Genomic DNA, 19,944 nt, shown 5'->3' with positions numbered 1-19,944 from the left:
ATCGCCCGCCCCGCCCCCAATCACCCTCCCCGCCCGCCCCGCCCCCAATCGCCCGCCCCCAATCACCCTCCCCCCGCCCCCAATCACCCGCCCCGCCCGCCCCGCCCCCAATCACCCTCCCCGCCCGCCCCGCCCCAAATCACCCGCCCCGCCCCGCCCCCAATCACCCGCCCCGCCCCGCCCCCAATCACCCTCCCCTCCCCCAATCACCCGCTCCGTCCCGCCGCCAATCACCCGCCCCCAACCCCCCGCCCCCAATCGCCCGCCCCGCCCCCAATCACCCTCCCCGCCCCCAATCACCCTCCCCGCCCCCCCAATCGCCCGCCCCGCCCCCAATCACCCCCCCCGCCCCCCCAATCACCCCCCCCGCCCCCAATCACCCGTCCCGCCCCGCATCTCTCGCCCCGCCCCCAATCACCCGGAGCTCCGGGCCGGTTACTAGGCAACAGCGTCTGCCAGTCGGCATGGCGTCCACCGTGGAGCGGGAGGCTCTCGACTACCTGGCGGAGTACCAGATCCTGGAGCTGCTCGATAACCTGACCAGCATGCTGCTGTACCATCGGCCGGGTAAGCGGGCACTGAAGGGGATTGCCTACCCAGGCCCCTGGGTCGCAGCTCACCGCTGCCGGCTGGTCGGCAGGCAAAGGCCCAAAGGCGCCTCTCACTCCGGCCAGTGTGACTCTGACTCCAGCCAGAGTGACCCCTGCCCGGCTCCGGCCAGAGTGACCCTTGCCCCGGCCCGGACTCCGCCTCCGGCCAGACTGATCCTGGCCCCGGCCCCGGCCCGGACGCCAACTCCGGCCAGAGCGTCTTGAACCAATATGGGAGGGATTGTCACATCTACATTCCTCACGATGCTATAATTGTAATAGTGAAGTGAGGATGGATAAATGGTCCAGAACATCCCATAGTCCTGATAACACTGGGAAACATTATGTATGTCTTTTTTAAATAAACCAATTATCAAGCAAAAGCCAAGTAAAGGCGCCCCTTTTAGAAGGACACAAGTAATAAAGAACTAAACCTTTAAAAATAGGAAATTTATAAATGTAAATAATAAAGTTGTTGCCATTATCCAGTATACACTGTAGTCCCTGTGGTGCCCACTAGTTGTGGAAGGTCTTGGCAGACACTGGGCACTCCACAGGGTGACCTTGGCACAAATATGAAAGTGAAAGAGAGGCAGGCAGCCAGACCCATCGTTCTCCACTGGCTGTATTCAGCCTGGATCTGTTGTTGGTCACCTTGGCCAGGCATATGAGGAGGCTCTCTGGCTTGCCCACCTCTCTCCACACTGAATGACCAAAGATCAGGAGTGTGGGACTGAAGTGGAGCCAGAAGTTGAGGAAGAGGAGCTGCAACCTCTCACAGTGAACAAAAATATAGAAAACGGTCTTGAAAGATAAGTGAGTCGGATGGTATGGAGACCTGTATATTTTCCAAGTGTGAACAGAAAATAGAAAACATGGCGAGCAGAAAATGAGGTAGGATCATGTTGCAAACTCTAACCACACTACTCTCATTAGATTGTTGCCCTGTCTATTACAAAGCCTCGAGGGTTACTTTTGGCCAGTTTGAAGAAAATGAATAACATAGTTGACCTGAACTACAATAACAACTGTTAAGTTAAATCTGGTTTCATATTTGTAGCCAAGCCATGGGAGTTTTTAATAGATCAACTGGAAAAGCTGAAGACTGCAAGACAGACTAAAAAGAACTATCCTTGCTTGTTTGATGAGTCAAATTTAGATGCCGTGTTTGGGATTTTGGACACTACAAAACAAGGACATATAACTTTGAAGCAGTACAGAGAAGGTAGGATCCTCATCTGCAGTTGTATAGGATCTGCATCTGTTGTGTATGAGTTACTGTGAATTTGAAGCTCAGCACTAATTCCTTGCTTGGAATCATTTCAGCTTTGAAAACCCTAGGAGTAAAGGATTTTGTAATGGACCCGTTGGGTGCCAGTAATAATAAAATCAGTCTGGCAACATTCAAGAAAGAGGCGTAAGTACTGAATTCTTGCCCTTAAAATCACACGAGTAACTTCCAAACTATCCAGCAGAGGTCAAAGTTTCTGCCAGCTTTTGTGAGATCCAAGAATGAAATAGTGAGCTCTTCTGTTGGTACTTTAGCCAACTATAATACCTACCTGCTAGGAAATTGTACATTGATCTCCAAAATCTGCAGATTCTTGGCATTGTCAGTTCTTTATCTCTAGATATGTATATTTCTGTTACTGTAAATGTGACTTGTAATGCATTTGTGTTTGGAGGAACCTAAGTAAAGGTTCAAACCTACAGCATAGATTTTCAATGGTGTTGAAGATAAGAGAGAATGCAGGCTCAATGAAAAAATGATGAGATGAAGCAAAGCTCAGTTTTTAAAATCCGTAAATTCCAGGATAAAAGGAAGTTACAGAAAACTAAGTGTTGTTGACAGGAAAAAACAAGTTTGGTATGAAAGGATTCTTTGGTTGCAATTTTAGCAAGGATGCAGTTGTGAGAGGTTAGAGAAGACAGTGAGGCCTAATATGTTAATAGAGGAAGAAGTTGGTTACATTTGTGAACAATGCAGAGGAAAATAATTCTTTGAGAATTTGTTGGAAAGAAGATTTTCTCTTGCCGATCCCCTCCCTCTTGTCCTTTAGGCACTAGCTGTTTTGGTGCAGGTTCATGGGTACCACAACAGTTAAAAAAGAAATAAAAGCAAAATACTGCGGATGCTGGAAATCTGAAATAAAAACAAGAAATGCTGGAACCACTCAGCAGGTCTGGCAGCATCTGTGGAAAGAGAAGCAGAGTTAACGTTTCGGGTCAGTGAAAGATGAAGGGTCACTGACCCGAAACGTTAACTCTGCTTCTCTTTCCACAGATGCTGCCAGACCTGCTGAGTGGTTCCAGCATTTCTTGTTTTTATTTAACCCAGGATAACTTCCCTGCTTTTCTTCGAAGTAGTGCCATGGCATCTTTTACATTCACCAGAGCAAGCAGATGGGGCAAAAACAAGAAATGCTGGAATCACTCAGCAGGTCTGGTAGCATCTGTGGAAAGAGAAGCAGAGTTAACGTTTCGGGTCAGTGACCCTTCTTCGGAACTCCTTCGGAAGCAGATGGGGCCTTAGTTTAGCATCTCATCCAAAAAATGGCACCTCTGGCAGTGCAGCATACCTTCAGTACTACACTGGAGTGTCAGGCTTGATTTTTATGCTCAGTTCCTGGAGTGGGATGTGTGTGTAACTCAGAGGCAAAAATGCTGCCACATAAGTGGGAACCCAGCCTGATCTTTCTCCTCCTTACCCCAGTAGTTGCCATACCAGTTGCAGTGCTGAACTGTCAGTTTAACTTCAATGTTGTCTTATTTTTAGTAGCTTGTCAGCACTCCCTATCTCTGCTCACACAGCAACAGTGATCATTTGGGCAAAAAACCTTGGAGTAATGACCCAACAAGGTGTCAGTGCCTTCAGTTGAGTAGAGAAAATTGGACAGGAAAACAAGAAAGCAAACAATAACTTGACATAGATGTTACAAATCACAGATGCCAGTGTATGACAAGATAGTCTATCTGAATCACTCATAGTCGCTTAGTGGTACAGAACTTGAGTATTGCTGAAAATAGAGACATTGTCGAAGCTTTATCTTTTCCACTGAAGGCGCTGAATCCTTGAAAGCGCACCTCGCTGATCTAGTGCACGCATATTGTGGGATTCCAAATGACATGTCTGATTTCCACATGCAACGTCAATGTCTGACAGCGTTGCGAGGCCTTAAGACATCAGTAAACCTGACAAAGAGATGGGAATAGTCATCCTTAACAAGCGTGACTATATCAACAAGTCGAAATTCGTATCCACATGACCGGACAGCCTTGCTCGAAAATAAGCTTAAAAAAAAACGCTGCTGGACTTGTGTAAGAGCAATGAGCTGCCAGGTGATATATATGACAGAGTTTGTCCTAACAGCTCGCTGCATCTGCGTATGTGTGGGCTGTCCAAGACGCACAAAAGTGATGTCCCTCTACGCCCTATCTTATCTATGACCGGCTCTGCACAACATGAATTGGCCAAATGGTTGACTGAATTGTTACAATCAGTTTTGAGCAAGTTCTCCACATACATGGTGAAGGATTCCTTCACATTTGCGAAGACCATACAGGACTTGCATATCGATAGCAATGCCGTATCCATGTGTTCATTTGACATTGCTCGCCTTTTAACTTATGGAAGCCATAGATATTTGCGCTGCAGCACTATATCTTGGCTATCTAGACCAGCCACCATTGTGTAAATCAATATTCACAGAACTTATGAACTTGGCAACTCATGCAGTTGAGATCCGTTTTAACGACACCATGTACGCCCAAATAAATGGTGTTGCCATGGGATCCCCTGTAGGCTCATCTCTCGCAAACATCTTTGTTGGGTTCCATGTCTTTGATGGAATGACACCTAACCTCCTACTTCTTGCATATTTCCAATATGTAGATGATACGTTTGCTATATTTGAATCCGCAGCTGCATGCAATAATTTCCTTACACGTCTTAATGGGCTCCATCCTGCGTTCAAATTCACCTTTGAAATGGAGCAGTCAAATGAGCTCCCGTTCCTTGACGTACTAGTTAAGAAATCTGTTAAGGGGTTCTCTACCACGTTCTACCGCAAACCTACCTTCACTGGTCAATACACGTGTTGGGATCTTACAGTTCCATACACTATAAGGTTGGCTTTATTGGCAACCTCGTAAATAGGGCCCGAGCCATTTGCTCACCATGCATGCTTGATGCTGAAGTAGGGCGAATCAAAGACATTCTGCGTGATAATGGCTACCCTGATCAGATCACTTCTTGCTGTATATTGCGCAGACTTATGAATGGGCCTAAGGCCGTCATTTTCAGCCCTGAAAAGTGCCCAGTCTATCTCAAATTACCCTGGAAGGGTAATGTATCCCAAAAATTTGAGCAACAGGTAAACCTTGCTGTTTCACGCTGCTACTATGCAGTAGCAACACGTGTGGTGTTCGCCACTAACTGGATGCTGCCATCAAGCCAAAAAGACATCCTGCCTATCACACAAATGAATAATGTGATCTGTGAATTTCAGTGCCAGTGTGATGCTAGTTATGTAGGCCGTACGTTCCAAAGACTGGCGAATCGTATCAAACAACATGTCCCTTCTGCTGTTCGCAACGGGCAAGGTACGGGCCGTACCCAACCAGCCCATGCTTGCAAAACTCAAAACATAGTGTCCATCCACAGATTCTGCGATTGGGCAACATTTGCTAAGTAATCCACAGTGTGCTAAGAATTACGCTGACAGCCAATTTAAGATTGTCAGTAGTGCTCGCAGTGTGGCGCATTTGCGCGTACTGGAAGCTACATATATTAATACACAGGGCCCTGTTCTTTGCAGACAGAAAGAACATGTACAAACATTGCATCTGTTTCAGCTGAGCAAAATAAGTGACAGCCATTCGCTGTTTCATTCCTCAGGGCAATGCCTTGACCAATCAAAGTCAAGCTGCCTGGTTTAAATTTCAAACAAAGCTTGACAGTTAATTGTCAGTCACCGTAAACTGGTGCATTCTCCATGGCAACGCCTCTACCAATCAGAATTCACTTGCCAACCAATCAGCACTCTCGTCTCATGCAGTATAAGTTGTTGTTTTCTCTTACATTGGTTATTCTTGCAGATTGTCCTGATGAATCACTCAGTTAGAATCTTTGGCCTCCTTATCTCGAGAGACAATGGGTAAGCGCCTGGAGGTGGTCAGTGGTGTGTGGAGCAGCGCCTGGAGTGGCTATAAAGGCCAATTCTAGAGTGACAGGCTCTTCCGCAGGTGCTGCAGAAAGATTTGTTTGTCGGGGCTGTTACACAGTTGGCTCTCGCCTTGCGCTTTTGTCTTTTTTCCTGCCAACTGCTAAGTCTCTTCGACTCGCCACACTTTAGCCCCGCCTTTATGACTGCCCGCCAGTTGTTGTTTTCTCTTACATTGGTTATTGCAGATTGTCCTGATGAATCATTCAGTTAGAATACAGCTTCATAATCCCACTTGGATATCTACTACTTTCTTTATCTCTTCAGTAAGTGGCACATAAAAAGGCCAGTTATACTCTGGAAAATTGTGTTTCTGTTTTGCAGTAGAGGCAATACAGTCACTTCTCAGACTCTTTTTGAATAGTGAAATTTCAGCACCTTAATTTTAACTTCTGTTACTGTTGACTGTGATTCCCCAGAAGTGTCACAACAATTAGCCCAGAATTTGTTGTTGTAAGAACCACAAAACTGTCAGCATTTGTCAGTTGCACACGGCAGTGACGGGAGCAACTTCAGGGGCTGAATTTTGAGGGCCCTCCAAAGTTGAGAACAGAGGTGGGAGGGGCAGGGCCGGGAAATAGTGGCGGCAGGTGGCATGTCAATTTCAAGATGCCAATCACAGCACCAGAAATAATCAGCAGGGCGGGATAGGAATCCACTCTCCTCCTCATTAAGGAATAATTAGACTTGTTAAAAAAGCTCATTAAGAGCTTATTGAAGGGGGAGGGTGCAATATTAAAGTGGCACACAGGTTTCAGAAGCTATCAGTTGTTGAACAGCTTAGCGGAGGCGGGTATACAGTGGAGAGCCAGTCATAACTGCCCCAGGGAAACAGCGGAGGCACTAGAGGAGTATAGAAAGTGTAGGGGGGGTGCTTAAAAAAGTAATTAGGAGAGCGAAGAGGGGACATGAAAAAACACTGGCGGGCAAGGTAAAGGAAAATCCTAAAGCATTTTATAAGTACATTAAGGACAAGAGGATAACCAGGGAAAGAGTAGGGCCCATTAGGGACCAAAGTGACAATCTGTGTGTGGAACCGGAGGACATAGGTGAGGCTTTAAATGATCACTTTTCATCTGTGTTCACTATGGAGAAGGACGATGTAGGTGTAGAGATCAGGGAGGGTACTTGTGATAGATTAGCATTGAAAGGGAGGAAGTATTAGCGGTTTTAGCGGGCTTAAAAGTGGATAAATCCCCAGGCCCAGATGAGATGTATCCCAGGCTGTTATGTGAGGCAAGGGAGGAGATAGCAGGGTCTCTGACACAAATTTTCAAATCCTCTCTGGCCACAGGAGAGGTACCAGAGGATTGGCGGACAGCGAATGTAGTACCATTATTCAAGAAGGGTAGCAAGGATAAACCAGTCTAACATCAGTGGTTGGGAAACTATTGGAAAAAATTCTGAAGTACAGGATTAATCTCCACTTAGAGAGGCAGGGATTAATCAGGGATAGTCAGCTTGGCTTTGTCAGGGAGATATCGTGTCTAACTAATTTGATTGAATATTTCGAGGCGGTGAATAGATGTGTAGATGAGGGTAAAGCAGTTGATGATGTCTATATGGACTTCAGTAAGGCTTTTGATAAGCTTCCGCATGAGAGATTGGTTAAGAAGGTAAGAGCCCATGGGATCCAGGGCAATTTGGCAAATTGGATCCAAAATTGGCATAGTGTCAAGAGGCAGAGGGTGATGGTCGAGGGTTGTTTTTGCAAGTGGAAGCCTGTGACCAGTGGTGTACCACAGGGATCGGTGCTGGGACCCTTGCTGTTTGTAGTGTACAAAAATGATTTAGACTTGAATATAGGAGGTATGATCCGTAAGTTCGCAGATGACACGAAAATTGGTGGTGTCATAAATAGTGAGGAGGGCGATATAGATGGGCTGGTAAGATGGGCGGAGCAGTGGCAAATGGAATTTAATCCTGAGAAGTGTGAGGTGATGCATTTTGGGAGGACTAACAAGGCAAGGCAATATACAAAGGACGGTATGACCCTAGGAAGTACAGAGGGTCAGAGGGACATTGGTGTACTTGTCTGTAGATCACTGTAGGCAGCAGCACAGGTAGATAAGGTGGTTAGGAAGGCATATGGGATACTTGCCTTTATTAGCCGAGGCATGGAATTTAAGAGCAGGGAGGTTATGATGGAGCTATATAAAACACTAGTTAGGCCACAGCTGGAGTACTGTGTACAATTCTGGTCGCCACACTATAGGAAGGATGTGATTGCACTGGAGAGGGTGCACAGGAGATTCACCAGGATGTTCCCTGGGCTGGAGCATTTCAGCTATGAAGAGAGACTGAAAAGGCTAGGGTTGTTTTCCTTAGAGCTGAGAAGGCTGAGGGGGGACATGATTGAGGTATACAAAATTATGAGGGGCATTGATAGGTTAGATAGGAAGAAACTTTTTCCCTTAGCGGAGGGGTCAATAACCAGGGGACATAGATTTAAGGTAAGGGGCAGGAGGTTTAGAGGGGGTTTGAGGAAAACATTTTTCACTGCCTGAAGAGGTGGCAGAGGCAGGAACCCTCACAACCTTTAAGAATTATTTAGATGAGCACTTGAACCGCCATAGCATACAAGGCTATGGGCCAAGTGCTGGAAAATGGGATTAGAATAGTTAGGTGCTTGATGGCCGTCACAGACACGGTGGGCCGAAGGGCCTGTTTCTGTGCTGTATAACTCTATGACTCTATGCCTCTATCCAGGGTATCACTTTAGCCTCATAAGAGAATTAGCAGAATCAATGATAGGTAGGAAAGTAAGTTGTGAAGAGGACATAAGGATGCTACAAAGGGATATAGATAGTTTAAGCGAGTGGGCATAGCTCTGGCAAATGGAGTAAAATGTGGGAAAATGTGAAATTGTCCATTTTGTCAAGAAGAATTTAAAAAAAGCATAGAATCTAAATGGTGAGAGATTGCAGAGCTCTGAGATGCAGAGGGATCTGGGTGTCCAAGTGCATGAATTGCAAAAGGTTTTTATGCAGTAATTAGGAAAGCTAATAGAATATTCTTGTTTATTGTGAGGGGAATTGAATACAAAAATTGGGAGGTTATGCTACAGTTATACAGGGCATTGGTGAGACCACATCTGGAGTACTGTGTACAGTATTGGTCTCCTTATTTAAAGAAGGATGTAAATGCGTTGGAAGCAATACGGAGAAGGTTTACTAGACTAATAGCTGGAGTGGGCGGTTGTCTTGTGAGGACAGGTTGGACAGGCTAGGCTTGTATCCGCTGGAGTTTAGAAGAGTAAGAGGTAACTTGATTGAACTATATAAGACCCGAGAGGTCTTAACAGGGTGGATGTGGAAAGAATGTTTCCTCTTGTTGGAGAATCAAGAACTAGGGGGTCACTGTTTAAAAATAAGGTTTAAAAATATGGTGCACCCATTTAAGACAGAGATGAGGAGAAATTTTTTTTCTCAGAGGGTTGTGAGTCTTTAGAGTCTAAAGGCGGTGGAAGCAGAGTCTTCGAATATTTTTAAGGCAGAGGTAGATAGATTCTTGATAAGGGAGTGAAAAGTTATCGGGGGTAGGCGGGAATGTGGATTGAGTTTCCAATCAGATCAGCCATGATCATATTTTAATGGCAGAGCAGGTTCTACGAGCCGAGTGGCATACTCCTGCTCCTAATTCGTATGTTCATTTTTTTTTAGCAGGACAAAGGGGAACTGAGCACTTGGTATGGGTACCCTTGGCAGTGCACAGGTGGCAGCGAGAGTGGGCAATCAGAACCCGGGTTTTGAATGGGGTCGGCACCCCAAAGGCATTGCGGGGGCAGAAAGACAGGGGGCAAGGCCTCCAAGGACAGTTGGACGGCCACCTGCCCAGAAGGAAGGCTCCAGCTGGCAATGGGGGCACGACGGTCAGATCTTGGGCCCAGTAGTGATGGGGGGCAACCCCCTTTGCAGATGAAGAGTGCAGGAGGGCATGCCAGGTGCAGCACCAGGCATACCTCAAAATGAGGTGTCAACCTGGTGAAGCTGCAACCCAGGACTACTTGTGTGCCAAACAGCGTAAGCAGCTTGCAATAGACAGAGCTAAGCGATCCCACAACCAACGGATCAGATCTAAGCTCTGCAGTCCTGCCACATCCAGTCGTGAATGGTGGTGGACAATTAAACAACTAACAGGAGGTGGTGGCTCCACGAATATCGCCATCCTCAGTGATGGGGGAGCCCAGCATATCATTGTATAGGTTAAGACTGAAGGATTTGGACCAATCTTCAGCCAGAAGTGCCGAATGGATGTTCCATCTCGACCTCCTCCTGAAGTCACCAGCATCACAGATACAGTCTTCAACCAGTTCGATTCACTCCATATGATATCAAGAAACGACTGAAGGCACTGGACCGACAAAGGCTATGGGCCCTGACAACATTCCGGCAATAGTACTGAAGACCTGTGCTCCAGAACCTGCTCTTCCGCTAGCCAAGCTGTTTCAGTACAGCAACATTACTGGCATCTACCCGGCAATGTGGAAAATTGCCCAGGTATGTCCTGTACACAAAAAGCGGGACAAATCCAACCTGGTCAATCACCGCCCCATCAGTCTATTCTCGATCATCAGTAAGGTGATGGAAGGTGTCATTGACGGTGCTATCAAGCAGCACTTGCTTAGCAATAACCTGCTCAGTGATGCTCAGTTTTGGTTCTGCCAGGGCCACTCAGCTCCTGACCTTGTTACCGCCTTGGTTCAAACATGGACAAAAGAGCTGAACTCAAGAGGTGAGGTGAGAGTGACTGCCCTTGACATCAAGGCAGCATTTGACCAAGTATGGCATCAAGTAGCCCTAGCAAAACCGGAGTCACTGGGAATTGGGAAAAATACTTCATTGGTTGGAGTCATACCTAGTGCAAAGGAAAATGGTTGTGGTTGTTGGAGGTCAATCATTTGAGCTCCAGGACATCACTGCAGGAGTTCCTCAGCATAGTGTCCTAGGCCAAACGATCTTCAGCTGCTTCATCAATGACCTTCCTTCAATCATAAGGTCAGAAGTGGGGATGTTCGTTGATGATTACACAATGTTCAGCACCATTCGCGACTCTTCAGATACTGAAGCAGTCCATGTAGAAATGCAGCAAGACCTGGACAATATCCAAACTTGGCTAATAAGTGGCAAGTAACGTTCGCGCTGCACAAGTGCCAGGCAATGACTAACTCAAACGAGAGATAATATACCCATCTCCCTTTGACTTTCAATGGCATTATGATCCCCACTATCAACATCCTGGGGGTTACCATTGACCAGAAACTGAACTGAAGTAACCATATAAATACCGTGGCTACAGGAGCAGGTCAGAGGTTAGGAATCCTGCGGCGAGTGGCTCACCACCTGACTCCGCAAAGCCTGTCCACCATTTACAAGGAACAAGTCAGGATGTGAATGAATATTTTCCACTTGCCTGGATGGGTGCAGCTCCAACAACACTCAAGAAGCTGGACACCATCCAGGACAAAGCAGCCCTTTTGATTGGCACCCCATCCACAAACATTCACTCCCTCTACCACCGACGCACAGTGGCAGCAATATGTACTATATCTACAAGACGCACTGCAGCAATGCACCAAGGCTCCTTAGACGGCATCTTCCAAATCCACCACCTCTACCACCTAGAAGGACAAGGGCAGCAGTTGCAAGGGAACACCACCACCTGCAAGTTCCCCTCCAAGCGACTCGCCATCCTGACTTGGAACTATATCGCCGTTCTTTCAATGTCGCTGGGTCAAAATCCTGGAATTCCCTTCCTAACAGCACTGTGGGTGTACCTACCTCACATGGACTGCAGCGGTTCAAGAAGGCAGCTCACCACCACCTTCTCAAGGGCAATTAGGGATGGGCAATAAATGCTGTCCTCGCTAGCGATGCCCACATCCCATGAATGAATTTAAAAAAAGGGCAGAAACCTGAGCAGCCAAAGGGGGAGGGTGAGGAAGGCAGCAGAGGCCAAACCCTCAACACAGGATCGAATTCCCAAGATGGCGCTATCTGGAGATCCAGTGCTACAGGAGTCTCAGATGCTCCAGGCATATGGTCACAGACGTATGTGCCCACATCACCCAAGAGTTTGCACCTCGCAGGCACTGGTCACCATGCCTTGCCAGTGGCTGACAAAGTCACTGTGGCCTTGAACTTACTCGCTCCTTCCAGGGATCAGTTGCAGACCTTTGTGCCATCTCTAAAACAGCTACACACCACTGCATCTCGCTGGTCTGATGGAATATTCTCCACTTGCCTGGACAGGCGCAGCTCCAACAACACTCAAGAAGCTTGACACCATCCGGGACAAAGCAGCCCGCTTGATTGGCACCCCATCCACAAATATTCACTCCCTCCACCACCGACGCACAGTGGCAGGAGTGTGTGCTATCGACAAGATGCACTGCAGCAATGCACCAAGGCTCCTTTGACGGCACCTTCCAAACCCGTGACCTGTCTTTGCCAGAGCTGGACAGAACATCCACTTAATAACAGCCATGGCCTCACAGAGACAGGGGGCATTGGGGTTTTCCTCCATTGCTGATTTCCCCCAGGTGCAGCACATCATCGATTGCACCCATGTGGTCATCAAGGCACCCAGTGAGATCCATCAATAGATAGTGTAATGAGTTCTTTATGTTGTCTGATGCAACGTAAATGAGATGCGTGGAGTCCAGTTTGCTGATATCTCAAACATGTTTATTAACAGCTAAACTATTACATACGGTACAGAGCAAACTATTTACAGAACCTTCATCTGGGTGTTACAGTTGCAGAGTGACTCTGGCTTTGAATCACATGACTACATCTTGGTACTTAGCTCATTAACATACTTAGATCTTAAAGGGACATCACTCTTAAGGCAATCATACAACATCCCTTTTCTTTCCAAAGATAAGTCAGGCATGCGACAAACAAAAAACACATAAAATTACGGAATCAGATTTAGTTTTACAGGTACAAGGATAGGGATTGTGAAGTTTACAAGTGCAGAGGCTTAAAAGTCCATATACCATTTCGGTGGTTTGACAACTCTCGCTCAGGAAATCTGCATCTCATCTGTTGCTGTTTTTTCTGAAGTTTCTCCTCTGCGATCAGTTTCTGTTGCTTTGCCTTCAGCCTGCTAATATACTCTGTTGCTTTTCTCAGGATGACCACTTTTGAGGCCTTGTCATTCTTGGAAAATTCCAGCACCTGATCTCAAAGAGCCAACAGACAATGCTCCAACTCATTTGCCCTCTGCCTCTTCAGGATATTGCATGTCCTTCGCCTCTCCTCTGTGTCAGAAAGCCTGGGGCTCAAGGTCAAGGACTTTTGGGGGAGGAGTACTTTACCTCGTGGAGGCACCTGTCCATTTTGGCTCATTGTAGTGTTGGCAGCTCTCTAGAGAGCACAAGTGAGGGTGCGGCACCATTTGATGCTGGCCAGAGTCTGCGATCAGCTTCCGGTCCTTGGAGATTTCCCCTTGGAAATGCTCCCCACTGCCAACCTTTGCTTCTCAGTAGTTACAACTTCAATCTCTTCTTCAGAGTCACTGGTTCACGAAGAAGCACTGCCTTTTGACGAAGAGCTTTCACCATCTGAATTTGGATCTTTATTCTCTTGGTGTGATGTCTCTGAGAAGAGGCTGATACTTTCCAAACCAGAACCACTGAGATCCTGGAAGGACTGTGACTTAATCTCAAACATCAGGGGGCTGGATACTGGGAGTGCATCCTCTCTGAGGTGCAGTACGTCATCACTTTTGGAGTCTCCCATGGCGTCAAACCTATCTGGGTGCATTTGTTGTAAATCCTGGACTGACTCAATGCAGGTACCCTTGGTCTCTTCTGCTGTAATGGGTACCTTGGTGACCTCATGGATAGTTATGATGTTGAGGTCCTTACGCTCTGGTAGTCCTGCCACTGCTGGTCCGCTCGTGTCTACCAGGTAAAATATTTGCAGTTGCCATGCCGACTTGCCATAGCTGCATTGCATTGTAAGTGTGCCTCTGCAAGGGGTGGGTGACCCGTAGTATACAGATAACTTGGCAGTTGTCGGTTGTATCATTGATTTCCAATGACTCCGATACATATCCGTCAGGATTCGGACTGGTAAGATATTTGCGCTAGCTCCAGTATCAATATTAACCCTGAGTGTGTGTTTGCCAGCTTTCTTTGGGGACATGATGTTAATGGTAGCAAAAGCTTCCATTTGTTTGACTTCATGAACAAAATGTGTCCGGTTCACAATGTGGAACGCCGGCTTGTCTTCTGGCTGGGAATTTCACCGCTCTGCGTCTTGTCTCAGGTCTGTTTCCCATGTATCAGCTTGCGTTTATGCAGGTCTCTGGTGCTTTCCTTGCTTGTGTTGCCCTGTTGCTGTGCCTGTCGTCTGTTTGTGTCCTACTGTGACTTCTGGCTGCATCTTTGGAGCCAGATTTCGTGCCCAGTGCACAGCTTGCACAGGTCTTGAAATGCAGGACAACTTTGCGCTGAGTGGGACCAACCACACGGTTGCTTGCTTTTTTGTAACCTGGTTATTGTGCCGATACTGTTGGCTACACCTAGTACTTTCAGATGCAGTTGGCTAGCTACAATGGCTTTGTGTTTCCTGCCATCTTCTAGCAGCACGTCAGTGCTGTGACCTTTTTACCCACGAGGTCTTTCTGAAATGTTTCAATGGGTGTTGATACAATCACCAGCTCCATTAGTCACTCTGACAGCTCAATTTCTGAAAAATCACATTCAATTGTCCTTACTACGGCATCTGCTGACGAACTGACCTATTGATTCCTGTGGCTGATGCTTGTAGGACATCAATTCCAGGTGGTGAATTCTAAAACTCACTCTTAATCGAGCTGAATTTCTAGCACTTTCCATATCTTTGCGGGATCTTTCTGGTCCTCTTCAGATTCTCTGTTGATTCTCTGTCACCCCTCATTTCCAACTGCTATCATTATTTTTACAGCCTGCTTCTCTGGTTCTATAATCACTTGGTCTGTGAAGCATAGCTGCATTTTTTGTTTAAAAAGTTTGAACTCGGATAGGATATCAATGGCCTTCTAGGTGATGCTGGGAAATTTGGTATCAATCCTTCTGATGTTTATTTGCTTTCTGCTCTTTATTTAACTTTGTTCTATTCACTCTGCATTGTTTCCCCTTTAAGAAATTCTCTGTTATCTAGACTAGATGCTGGGATGGAGAGGAGCAGGTGTTTGACAGTGTTCTCTATTTATCTTGCTTGCAGCATTTAGGCCTATCTGTTTATACAGCTGTTCAATAGGCAGTTCAGTTGCTTTTTTTTGCTAGAGTTGATTATGTTCTTCATGTTTGAGTGGTTTAATTGTTTTTTTTAGATGTGGCTGCGTGAATGGAAACTCTTCTACATGCTCAAGTGGTTTAATGATTTTTTTTTAAACTTCGGCTGCGTGAATGGAAACTTTGCAGTGATCGGGGTTTTCCCACACTTTCTTGCTATCAGACATCTATAATGGCGCCGACCGCAATCAGCCTGGGAGATGAATTGGGTTGCCCCCTTTATTTTTGTTTCACACAGCCTTTGAAAAAAAATCAATTTCTTAAGCACTTCAAAGTTTGTTTTTTTAAACTGGGATTCCTTGACTGTTGACACAGTGATTCACCCGATTGCAGGAAATTGTTTGCAGCCTGTCGTTCTGAGCTCTGTCTTCCACCGCTGAAGGTAAGTTCTTTTTTATTTATTTATTTATTCATTTAGAGTTACAGCACTGAAACAGGCCCTTTGGCCCACCGAGTCTGTGCCGACCAACAACCACCCATTTATACTAACCCTACAGTAATCCCATATTCCCTACCTACACTAGGGGCAATTTATAATGGCCAATTTACCTATCAACCTGCAATTCTTTGGCTGTGGGAGGAAACCGGAGCACCCGGCGAAAACCCAAGTGGTCACAGGGAGAACTTGCAAACTCCGCACAGGCAGTACCCAGAATCGAACTCGGGTCCCTGGAGCTGTGAGGCTGCGGTGCTAACCACTGCGCCGCCTTTTATTTCCAGTATTTCTTTTGAACTTTCTCTCTTTTGGCTTTAGGAAGGGTTGTTTTCAAAACTGTTTTACCTGTGGTCTTCAAGCTTAGATCTGTGTTTTCACCACAGCTGCCAACATGTAATGAATTCTTTACGTTGTCTGATACAACATAAATGGGATACGTGGAGTCCAGTTTGCTGAAGATCTCAAACAGGTTTATTAACAGCTAAATTATTATATACAGTACAGAGCAAATGATTTACAGAGCCTTCATCTGGGTGTTACAGTAGCAGAATGACTCTGGCTTCGAGTCACATGACTGCATCCTGGTACTTAGCTCATTAGTATCTTAAAGGGACATCACTCTTAAGGCAATCATACAACAGGAAGGGCTTCCACTATCTCAATGTCCAACTGGTCTGCGACTACAACAAGAGCTTCTTCCAAGTGCATGCTCGCTTTCCTGGCAGATGCCATGACTCCTTCATCCTCCGACGGTCCAGGCTGCCGCAGATCTTCACTCCAAACCTCAAAGTGCATTAATGGATCCTAGGGGACAACGGACATCCCTTGAAGAGATGACTACTGACCCCTATACTGAGCTCCAGAAAGAGGAACAGAGGCGATACAACCAATGCCATGTGCTCGGCAGGACAACCATTGATCAGACCATCAGGCTTTTGAATATGTGATTCTGGTGCCTGGACCAGTCGGGTAGTGCCCTCCAATACCCTCCTGCAGGGGTCTCGTTCATTGTGGTGGTTTGCTGCTCTCTACATAACATGGTCCTCCAGAGAGGTGTGGACCTTGAGGACGGTGAGGCCCTGGAAGGAGACAGCTTATTGGGGGAGGAGCAGAAGGTGAGAGAGGAGGAGGAATTGGAGGCAGAGGGAGATGATGCTGAACAGAGAGGGGCATGACAAAGTTGCCTCCTGCTGCCCTCCAGGAAGAGGACCTGCTTCCTCTCCCTTTCGGCTTCCAGCTTTAGATCCAGGTTGGCATCAGTGAAGTAAGGGTCTGCCCTGTCCCGAGTGCCAGGTCTCGGGCTGTGACAACTCGCTTCCCTCTGGTGAAGTGGAAGGCATTGACGCAAATCACAGATCTATCCCTCAGGACAACTAGCAGCCTCAGAGATGGCTGCCGTAGGATGTCTAAATGAGTCCCACACGTCATCTGAGCCACCTCCATTCCCACCCTCACTGGCTGTAAGTGGACTGGAATCCCGTCTCCATATTAATTAAGGGCTCACCCCCATGAAAATCTGAACTTTAATCAGTTTTCCCACCGGTGGTGGGTTTCTGGCACAAAAACAGATGCAGCTGCTGTGGCGAAGGTTTGTCCCCTGATGTCCGTACATGCACGGTTATATGTGGAAATCCGGAAGTTGTCAGTGATTCGCTGCTTCTCCACAGGGTGCGCAATTGCAGTCTTTATAGACATATTGATCAAAGAATCAATGATTTGATGTGCTCTTCAACTTTTTATGCACTATTCTTGCCGTCCCTTTGCCATTGACTGCAAAATCCATTTAAGGCATCAGTGTTAATTACATTAAAGTATGAGCAATGCTCCTCCAGAATGAGTGGAAACTCATCTGGGCCTAGTACTGCCATCGTTCTCATTACCAATGAACTGGAAACTTCTTTTACTAGTTAATAATCAGTTCTGTACTTTGCATATTCATACTGACAAGTTCGGGTCGTGACCTTTAAGGCATCAAACTGTGTATTGCTCTGCTCAGTTGACAGTTTACGAATACTAAGAAGATGTTATGGTGTTGCCATATGAGTTGTTTTTAAAAAGACCACTGGTCAGAGAACACAAAAATGTATTGAGGTGTTTTCTTACAGTTATACGTTGACTTAATTCAGAATTGGGGATGGATGACATTAGCTGTCTGACATTTTGGGCTGAATTTTATGAGCCCTCCGGCGCGGAGGCTGTGGCGGGGGGGCCCGGAAAATTCTTCTGGAAGAGGCCTGCCATGACCCCCGATGACAGGAAGACCCCACCTCATTTTACCAGCAGGGAGGCCTCGGTGTGCCGCCCCCCTCCCCCCCTCCACCCCCACCACCACCATTCGGCGGCAGGGCCTTCATTTTAATGTGCAAATAAGATTAAAATTAAAGAATAATTACCTATCTGGTAGCGATAGCCATCCCATGCCAATATTCCAGCCGCTGGCTGCAACTCTCGTGCCTTCGAAACTCCATTCGGAGTTCCAAGGCATGACATTGGTGGAGAGGGGTGAGGAGTGAAAATGACGGGGGAGCGGGGCGAACTATTTTAATTGTGGGGATGATGGGAAGGGGTTGAGGGTCAAAGGTTCTGAAGTTAGAGGGGAAAGTTCATGAGATGAAAAGGTGCTTTTTTGCGGGGATATGTTTCTTGGATTTATTTATTTTTATTTAGAGATACAGCATTGAAACAGGCCCTTCGGCCCACCGAGTCTGTGCCGACCATCAACCACCCATTTATACTAATCCTACACTAATCCCATATTCCTACCGTGTCCCCACCTGTCCCTATATTTCCCTACCACCTACCTATACTAGGGGCAATTTATAATGGCCAATTTACCTACCAACCTGCAAGTCCTTTGGCTGTGGGAGGAAACCGGAGCACCCGGAGAAAACCCACGCAGACACAGGGAGAACTTGCAAACTCCACACAGGCAGTACCAGAAGTGAACCCGGGTCGCTGGAGCTGTGAGGCTGCAGTGCTAACCACTGCACCACTGTGCCGCCCAACGTCTCTGTAATACACAAGGACTTAGTAGAGGGAGTGTGGGAGAGGGGAATCTAAGTTGAAATAAAAGTGTTCGGCAGATTCTGGTGGAGCAGCACCTTTTAATTATTGAAATGAGATTGAAGGGCCTGAAGCCTTTTAAAAATGGCATCTGCACGGCGGTGCCGGACGCCGTTGTCGGGGACAGAGCGGCTGTCCCTTCTACGTCATGGGGGTGGTCGTTCCGCCCTCTCCATTTAAATGGGCCCCCACGTGAAATATCGTGGGGGCTGAGGGATGGTGCATCCACACGGGAAGACTGGTGAGATCGGAGAGCATTGCCACAATTGGCAGCATGCTCATAAATTTCAGCCCTTGGTCAGGAACATTCAGATCGTTAGCAGCAAAGAGGAAAGACCCTTGCTAATCTGGTTAAATCTACTAATGATTGCTCAGTACCTTTAAGAAACTCTTAGAAACCTATGATTGGCATCACCTAACCACTACTTCTCTGTTCTCAACCATTCAATTAGGTTCCTTAAAACAATGATCACACAGAACTCAAGACAGTTCGTACAACTTAAAGGCCCTTAAAACATAAATTATAATATTTTTCATCAATTATCTTACCGATATAATATTTACACATTTATGTTCTTTTTGACCTATATTTATATTATACTACATGAAATGTTGTTTTGAATGTAGTTTGCTTCTTATTTCATGTTTTTGTTCATATTCTTAGGACAGCTGGATTAATGAAGACTTGTGCCACATTCAAAACTGGATAAAGTTGTGCAGCTTCTTTTGTCTCCATTAACTTCTTGTAGCCTTACCGGTAACCATTTGGATAACAGTAACAGATATTCATCTCCACATATTTAGTGTACTATTGATGAAGGTAGATAACTTTTGCTGCATGTGTACACTTGAATAAATAATATTCACCTTGACTTTGATTTTGTTATCCGTTTCCATTTGAGTGCCATTTCCCTTCAACCATCTAATGTGAAAGTGGTATTAATCTTGTATTGTTTACCTATATAAAGAATTCAGAAAGGGGGCTTGGTTAGTCCAGATGAGCGAATACAGACTTGACGTCTGCATGTCTAAAAACTGTAACTAAGTTATAGCGAACACAGTGAAAGATTTGGGAGCTTTCAATCCTGGTTCAAGTTTGGTATTGAAAAGCATATGAACATACAAAAATAACGAGTAGGAAAAGACCATCTGGTCCATTAATACTTCTCCATACTCATGGAACCTTCAACTTCCTAGCTAGACATTTCCTCCCCCTTCCCCCACCATGTGCAAGCACATAATCTCCTGGGAGAAACATTAAAAAAACAGGGCCATTAAGGGACAAAAAAACCTCTGGAAAGTTCCGCTGTGACTTCCTCAGGTGATTTATTTAAACTAGTCCAGGAG

The 19,944-nt window shown here is 46.2% G+C and overlaps 1 protein-coding gene across 1 annotated transcript; it reads left to right on the top strand.

Annotated features, from left to right (window-relative positions):
• The first annotated feature begins 413 nt into the window (after positions 1–413).
• On the top strand, positions 414–19,475 carry si:dkey-42p14.3 (EF-hand calcium-binding domain-containing protein 10). Its single transcript, XM_068051285.1, has 4 exons — positions 414–567; positions 1,651–1,815; positions 1,917–2,007; positions 19,262–19,475. The coding sequence occupies exons 1-4, from the start codon at positions 465–467 to the stop codon at positions 19,305–19,307; spliced, it is 405 nt and encodes a 134-aa protein (XP_067907386.1). The 5' UTR covers positions 414–464; the 3' UTR covers positions 19,308–19,475.
• The last annotated feature ends 469 nt before the right edge of the window (positions 19,476–19,944 follow it).

The sequence above is a fragment of the Heterodontus francisci genome, chromosome 18 (assembly GCF_036365525.1).
Source record: "Heterodontus francisci isolate sHetFra1 chromosome 18, sHetFra1.hap1, whole genome shotgun sequence".
NCBI classification, from domain to species: domain Eukaryota; kingdom Metazoa; phylum Chordata; class Chondrichthyes; order Heterodontiformes; family Heterodontidae; genus Heterodontus; species Heterodontus francisci.
This window is presented reverse-complemented; position numbering and strand designations above follow the sequence as displayed.